At 45.5% G+C, this 8143-nt stretch overlaps 1 protein-coding gene across 1 annotated transcript in view; it reads left to right on the top strand.

Moving 5' to 3' along the window:
• Positions 1 to 4525: 4525 nt before the first annotated feature.
• Positions 4526 to 8143, top strand: part of TGFBR1 (transforming growth factor beta receptor 1) — a gene marked incomplete at both ends in the record, with an annotated part of 28571 nt that continues 24953 nt past the window's right edge. Inside the window, one exon of the mRNA XM_079533717.1 lies at positions 4526 to 4604. Within this exon, the coding sequence (XP_079389843.1) occupies positions 4526 to 4604 (79 nt within the window). The remainder of the gene's footprint in view (positions 4605 to 8143) is intronic.

The raw sequence follows: 8143 nt of genomic DNA, 5'->3' as shown, positions 1-8143 counted from the left end.
CAGGGGGAGAGAAAACTATAAGTCAGAACACACCTTCATCCTCTATGGGCAGGAGAGAAATTGAATGAGACTTTTTGTCCTTTATCCCATCTTGTGATTGACCTCTTTCTTCAATTCTTCTCCTACCATTTATTTTTATCTAAAGCTGCTGTTGTTCTTCCACAGAAAAGCTCAACACCTTTCAGAGCTGTCAGCTGCAGTGGTACAGCATGCTGCACACAAAGGTTCTACCTTTCACGTTACATCTGCTGCATCCTATTTTACGCAGCACCCCCCTGAAGACCAACTTCAATTTGTATGCATTTTGCTGGGTGTGCAGAAGTAGCTTGGTAAGGAGTTTAGAGAGGTCCAACAAGGAACAACTCCTTCTGTTCCCCTTACAAAGAAATGAATGTATGAATTCCTGTATGCTCTTGCAAAGTACTGTATCACTTTCAAGCTCAGTGCACATAATAGACAACACAAGCTGTGGGAATTTCTATGTGAGAAGTGAGTTCATCATCATGCCTTAGCACTGATCAGGAGTAATATTATAATCTGTTCTCTTGAGCTGGTCTCAGGACCAGAATTAGTGATGGTTTCACAGAAAAGAGTGTGATAGCCCTGCCTGACCTTAGAAGAAGGACAAGATCACAAGCAAGTTCAATTCAAGCCAAGCTGATGACAATAATGCTTCTTCAGAAAAGGTGTTTTGCATCCTGCTCTACAGAACGAGTGTGTTCATAAGAATGGCAGAAACACCTGTGTTTCAACTATGTTTCTCCTCTGGTTGGTACTGCTACCACCCCTCAGTAGTTTTGTTCAGCCTTGTCTCTAAACATTCACGAGGATCCCTAACGTGTTAATCATGTAAACCTCAGAAAAACAGTTCATTGATGTTTAGCTCTGCTTTAGTTATGTATTTTAACTTTTCAGTCCACAAGGTCTTAACTGAAGCTAATTCAGTCTCTGAGGCTACATTCATACTAGAAAATTATCAGAGCCAGGGTACAAGCATTAGCACAAATGGCATTGCTGATTGCTGAATTACTCCCTAGCATAGTTCTGGCTCATGTCACTGGATTTGCGGTATGTGGCTGGGGACAATATGTTCCAATCACTACTCTGGGAACAAAAAGGTTTAATTACACTAACAGGTACTTAACCATTGTGTCTGGCTTCAGGGCTAACTGGAGTTTTCACTCAACAAAAAGCCTGCAGTGAACATACTTATCTGATATTCATGGGACAAACAGCAATACCTGTTTATGTAAGTTTCAGACCTGTGAGAAATAAAGGGTCCTGTTATGGAGATACAACTGATAACTACTACCAAGATGTACAAGACTAACAAACAATGCAACATATTTACCCACGTCCTTTATTCCAGCTCCTGCTGGATCAGGTAGCATGTTAATGCATGTGCACGTTGGGTTTAATCATAGATCACATCATAGAACAATTTTTGTACTATTTTCTATTATTTGTCCCTTTTAAAAACTACTTATATTTTAATGTTCTACGTAGATCCTTAGTGTTTTGGGGTGTTTGTTTTTTTTTGCATTACAGCGCCTTTCATATAATCTCAACTATTTCATTTTCCACCTTAATAATTCTTGACAGAAATGAAACTAGTACTATCTCCCTGTGGGTGCTGTTTATTTTGCATAACGTGTCTAAATACCACATACTAGTAGAGGCAAAAAATAATCCTGTGTTTAATTTGCAGATATTCCCTGTATAACTACTTGATTTACTCAATTCAGTAAGCAAGTCTTAAAAATAGGTTTAACAACTTTGGATGACCTGAACAGATCAATCCCAATGGAGCCATCCTGATTGTTTAAATTTCTCAAGCTTTCGTTTGTATTTTGCTTTTTTTTTTTTCCTAACTGCTCCAATCTTGTACAGCAAAAAGGTCCTACCTAGACCACCTTCACTGCGCTAGAGGCAGCAATGCTCATACAAAGGAATCGGAACACAAATAATATAAAAGGATAGCTGGGTACAGAAGTAATAGTGGAAGAAATACCACAGAAAAACACAGGGATCAATCTAACAAGAAAAAGAGGGACTGATCTTCATGGTCAGTGACCTTCCCACACGAACAAGATCTGATCCTCTACCAGAACTCTTTTAAGGTCAAGAGGCCCTTGGCAGGAAAAGGAGCTACTACTATTTTTCTATATCCACAAATTGAACTTAGGTAGCTTCATAGTTGCTGCTTCGGCCCTGAGCTTACTTTGGCTCTTCAGTCTGACACGGTACCCAAGGTTACAGCTGGTTAGCTAAGAATCAGGACAGAGTGTGACTTGACTGCAGATATTTCATGGGTATAGGTCTTTACATAGTGTGTGTTATGAAAGAACAGTAAGGCCTGTTGAAAATAATTTGCGCTGGGAGTGATCATCACTTGAAAGTGACGTGAAACCATCTTGGTGAGCTGTCAAATGCAAGCTACTGACCTAGCCAGACATTGCTCAGGATGCCAATTCACTGTTTTCCCTAAGACTGAACTGGAAGACCTGGAAGAGATCCTTCACTTACTCATTGTTTCCTGTTCCGTTTTCGTTCAGAAAGATTTTTTGTGGTCCACACGTAATTCAGATGGCCTGTGGTAACAAAGCAAATAGTGGGTGCTTTTCCAAGTATAACATAACTTCCTTAAGCTATAGTTTTAGTGTTTTATGATTTTAAAAGATGCCTCAGTATTTCTTACCGCTGCTAGCATATTACTAGGATTAATCCCTTGCACATTTCTATATATGGATAACTAAGAACATGCTTGCGTGGTGATGTCAACTTCAGTAACTCCTTACAGCATGCGTTTGTATTGAATCCAGATGTTCAGTCTAACATACTGTCACTGAAACAGTATTTGAGAGAGAAAAATCAAGTAGGTTCTGTTTGTATGTAATAGTGATCATTGCTGGGAGAGAAAGGGAAAAAGACTGAATTAACAATTACTTAGTTCACTTTGAACCGTTACATTATCAGGATTTTTATCCAGGTGAACTGTACTGCAGGAGAAATAAGACTTTTTACAATGGATCTGTTGGCAGAACAACTGCAAATAGGAAGGAGAAAGCAGATTGCTGTGATGTGGAATTGAGCGTGGTTCTGAAGAGTGTGTAAGTTTTTGTCCAGAACACTGAACTGGCAAGTCATCACCTGGCAGAGACAGTACATAAAGCTTGCAAAAATTTGTCAAAAACAGTGACTACAGGAAGCAAGTAAAAAAGCACCTGTGACCTGTGTTGGCTCGTCCTATGTTACACAGCAAGAGAGCCTAGCAACAAAGGTAGTATAAAAACTTCTATTGAATTGTGAGACCTTGCAATGATTCGGGATCTGAACACAAAGCTGGGTGCAGGAGCCAGGGCACCAAGGAGGCAGGAGAAGGTAAACTTCCAGAGGGAGCAGGCAACCACCGAGACAGTGGTTATGTGATCAGAAGGGACGAAATGGGTCTGTCTCTTTTCCCATCACATAATAAATATCCCCAGCTAGTAAAGCTGGGGATAAAAGCAACAACCCCAGGCAGATCCTAGCTGCCACAGCTTTTAACCAGAATTTCGGACAGTTTGTTGGATCACGCAGGTTTGCTTCTGACTCCCAAATAATTCCTGCACTTACACGGGGTGAGCAAACAGACTGTGAAACAGCGATGGAGCTGCACACAGCTACCAGCACTGCTTTATTTCCACAAAGAAACCATGTGTGCGGGCTCTACTCTAAGACTCTGTCCTTCAGGGAGACCCATGCTTTCCTTCTGAACTGCTAACAGGCCGCAGAACTGGTAGCACAAACAAACGCGAAGCCGTCTCGTAGGTCCGCCAGGTGAGCGGACCAGCGAACGCTGAGTGCTACAGCTGCTCCCGGCTCCACGACGCCGCTCGGGAAAAGCATCACGGCGATGAAGCCTCTCCCAGTTCGCGTCCCATCCGCACTCTGCACAGAGGAATCCCTCACGCGTCGTTGTTGTTTTTTTTTCCCCGCTCTCTTAAAAGAACCCGCGAGCCGCTCAACTCCTGCGCGCATCTCCTTCCGACGGAGTCAACCGCGGCCCCTCGGGAGCCCTGTCCGAGCCGGGACGGCGCCTCGGTCGCTCGCCTTGGTGGCTTCCAGCCGCTCCTTCTCGGAAAGGCGACGATTCCCGCGGAGGGAGCTGCTCGAGGCTCCGCGTGTGCGGAAAGCTCGCTTCCCGCCGGGAGTTCTCTCCGGCCGAGAGAGAGCGAGCGAGAGACTACGGCTCCCGGCTCCGGCCCCACGACGAGTAACCCCGCCCGGCCGCCGGCCTCAGACAGCGCTTTGCAGCCTCCCGTCGTCGTCGGGGCGCCCCCCGGCCGCCGCGAGGGCGGAGCGGGGCGGGGCGGCCAATCAGGGAGCGCCCCCGCAGCGGTTACGCCGGCGGCGCGAGGGGAGGCGCGAGCGCGTCGATGTTTCTCTCTCTCCGGCGGGAGGGGGGAGCTGCGGCGCAGGGGGCGCGGGGCGGATTTGTCGCGCGGGAGCGCGCGCGCCGGGTGTGCGGGTTGAGGAACGGAGCATGGCCGGACGGGGCGCTCGGCGGGCACGGGCCGCGCTGCGCCTGCTGGTAGCCGCGCTCCTGCTGCCCGGGGCGGCCGGTAAGCGAGTGCGTGCGCGCGTGCCTACGGGCGAGCGGGGGGGAGGGGAAAGCGAGCGATCGGCGCCCGGGGCGGGGGGAGGAGAGCGGCGGCGGAGGCGGCGGCCCGCGGGTCCACGTCGGTTCCTTTCAACAACATGGCGGAGGGGCCGGCTAGGGCGGAGTCGCCGCCTCCCCCGGCGTCCGAGCCCCGCGGGGCCCGCGCCCCGCTCGTCCCTTTGTCGACCGAACGCGGTGCCTCGGATCCGAGGGAGGGGTGGCCGCGCTGTCGCGAGGCGCCCGCCGCCGTTCTGCCCGGCCCGGTGCGACTCCGGGGTTCGGCGCGGCGGAGCGATCCTCGTGTCGGAAGAACCGCGGAGGAGCTCTGTCGGAAAACTCGCCTGCTGCCGCGGGTGCCGCCGTCGTCGGACCGGGCGACCTGCGAGTCCTGCGGGCGTCCCGAGGGTGCTGGCGGGCGGCGGGGCGGGCTGGGGCGGGCTGCGAGCACCGCTGTGGAGCTGCGCTTCAATCCGTGATTAGACGACGGTAACACGCGTACAAAAGCTGCTGTTTGCAGTCAGTTCCTGAATTCTAACGAGTCCTCTCATGAATTGTGTTTTGCGTTGGGTTTTGCGGAGGAAGGGGTGATGCACCGCAACTTTATTCAAGCTTTAAGGCGTCTGGGGTTTCTGCAGCTCGCTTTAAGGTGGTGCTTATAGAGGAGAGGAAGTATTTCTTAAAGCAAAGCAATTTGCTAAACTAAATGCTGCATTGTCACCATTCGTACTACAGAAGGTGGAGCACCTTTGCTATAGGAACAGTGAAGTAAGCTTAAGTTACCCGTTGTTTTATTTTCTTGTGTATTAGGAAAGGTGCAGCAGGCTTTAATAATTGATAACTTTTGTGTGTAATATCAATATCCAGTCTAGATGAAGGACATTTTAACTTGATTTGAGTTCTGAACCATTCTTTTCCCTTTTGATGCTTCTAATCTGTCAAGAATTCCCATTGACCGTGTGAAAATAAGGTAATAAGTTTCCATACAAAACCCGAAGGTTGGAGGTGGCAGTGTTAGTTCTCTTTGTTTTGGTTCTGTTGCTTTAAAAAAAGGAAGGGGTAGCGGGAAGAGATGCGAGTCCTATTCAAGGCAACAGGAGCTCCAGGGCTCTTTATCCGTAGCTCATACACAAGCCTTCTCCTGCTGCTGAAGGGATGAATTTGCTCACTCACCATGGTCTAAGTCAGCAAAGAAGATGATATAAGAATGCTAAGTAACAGTGGGCAAATCGTATGACCTACTTTGACGAAAGTTAAGCGTTTGGTGATGCTTCTGTTTTGCAGTGCGCTGGTGTTATTGTGCAGGTGAATACTTTCCTGTTGTTTAGATGAAGATCAGACACGTCATGAATCACAATGGCCAGCTGAACTACTGTTCAGATAGTTCTGATCTGTGAAAACATGACTAATCTGCAGCCTGTGAAAACATGAATCAACTGAGTGAGCCGAAATTGTCTTTCTTTCAGAAGTTCTGCGGCAGTCCTGCTGCAAACTTGTATTCATGCAGTTAGTCCTTAAATAAGAATAGAAATCTGATTTGTATGCTGAAGTATATTTAACAGTACAAATGAAAGCTTTCCTTTCTTTCATATAGTAAAACTAAAAGGTAAAGAAAGGTTTTAATTTAAACTTCCTTTGATTTTTCTAAACCATGCTTTTCTATGGAAGATAACCTAAGCTCTTTTTATATATTTTGCTGTAAGAGGTATGAGTGGATGAGTTGTTTAACTCATTACTGTTCTTTCCCTGCATCAGAGAGCAGAATGCTGCTTCGTTGAAGCTAGGATTTTTTGTAAGGCTTTATTGTTACCTGCAAGTTGTAGGTAGTACCTCAGTGAAGTAGTTTGTCTGCTTGCTTGAGTGCATCACTGGTTGCCAAGAACTGTTGTTTTCTTTGAAAACTTTGCTTACATGCATGTAAAAGCTGTCCTGATAACTTGATAACCAGTTCTGTCACCTTACAGTATTTAACCTGATTAGTGCCTTTGTGAGAATAATAGCTTTGCAGTCAACCAGAAGTATCATGGTTGAAAAATGTCTTAGCTGTATTTCAGATATCGTACCTAAACAGTTTTGTATGTTCAGCATGAAAGAGTTCAGAGATAAGTCAAGTGTAATGTTTGAGGGAAGTGTATGAATAGGAGTGTAGGAATCTGGCATCGCTTGTCTGAGTTACATTTTTGCTTTTGACAGACGGAATTTATTGGAGAGGGGAAGAAGCTAACAGCAAATGCTGCTGCTCGCTTGGTTGTCTCCCCGAAGATCTTTTGCTGTCTCTGATATACCGTAGCCTTGCTCCTTTCTCCACACAGGCGTTACAACTTACGGAACCAGAGTGCTGATTTCTTTTTCTTCTGGTGGTACAGCTTTTCTTTTTAGCGTTTGCGGTGGTGGTGGTGGTGGTTTTACAAGATGTCACTTGTATTTTCTATGGAAGAAGAGATGATACAGTGACGGGAAGGATCTGGAGTTTCTTGTTCAGCATAATGCTCCTTGTGGGGCCTGAAGTCTCATGTCTACTGATTTGACTTTTTGAAATTACTGAAAGATATTTGAGAAAACTATGGATACTATGAAACTGGCATTGAGATGTGATGTGCTTTAAGAAGCGAAGGCATAAGCTTTATCTACTTTTTAATACTTTGTTAGCATGGTTTGAAAGAGCACATGAATTTCAGCAGAAGTTCTTTGCTTGAAGGTGATCTGTGCTGAACTGTGTGGATGAAATAGTTTTGCAGGACATGAACAGATAATACACAGTGATTCATAGGCTTTTATGTAATTTCAAAGTAAAGATTTAATGTGATTTTGTCACTTTCAAGAATACAACAAATACTTGAAAAATCTCTTCAAACTGAAGCAAACAGGCTATATTTAATTATCTTCTGGTCAGGTTTTGTACATAGTATAAATAATGCAGCTCTTGACAAGCTGTGTAGTTTCCATCTTATTTACGTTCCCAACTCATCTGCACTGTGGGCTTTGTGCTAATTGTTCCATGCACACACTGTTGTAAGTAACTTTTACATAGTAAAATTATGCATTGCAAACAACTGGCAAATGTATGGCAGTTGAGGTGCAATCTTTCCACCAGTATTGCATTGCGTTTTGTTGCTGTGCAACAGAGAGCAGTAGAGGGGCAGTCTGACTGAATGCAACTGATATGGAGGTGCAGGTGAAGCAAAGGTAATTGAATTCCTCCATGCTGAAAAACATTGCACCCTTTGACATTCATGGACGTTACTGAATGTTCATGAAAACCAGAAAATGGATGTGAGCACAGTGAGGCAGTGGATGGTGCTTGTGTAGGAAGCCATATGGCTTTTTGTGAACAGTGTGCTTGTCATGATAACAGACTAAAAGATAATGGTGTCAATCTGGGACAAAAGTATAAACTGTAGAATAAAATCACACTGGGAGCTGTAACAAAGCAGAGGTGGGTGAGCCACTTAATAAATGCTTCAGTGTGAGTGGGATTAGTGTATCTTTAAAGTTGTGTTGATC

The sequence above is a fragment of the Tetrao urogallus genome (assembly GCF_951394365.1).
Source record: "Tetrao urogallus genome assembly, chromosome: 3".
NCBI classification, from domain to species: Eukaryota; Metazoa; Chordata; class Aves; order Galliformes; family Phasianidae; genus Tetrao; species Tetrao urogallus.
The sequence above is the reverse complement of the archived record's forward strand: the minus strand, read 5'-3'. Positions and strand labels throughout refer to the sequence as shown.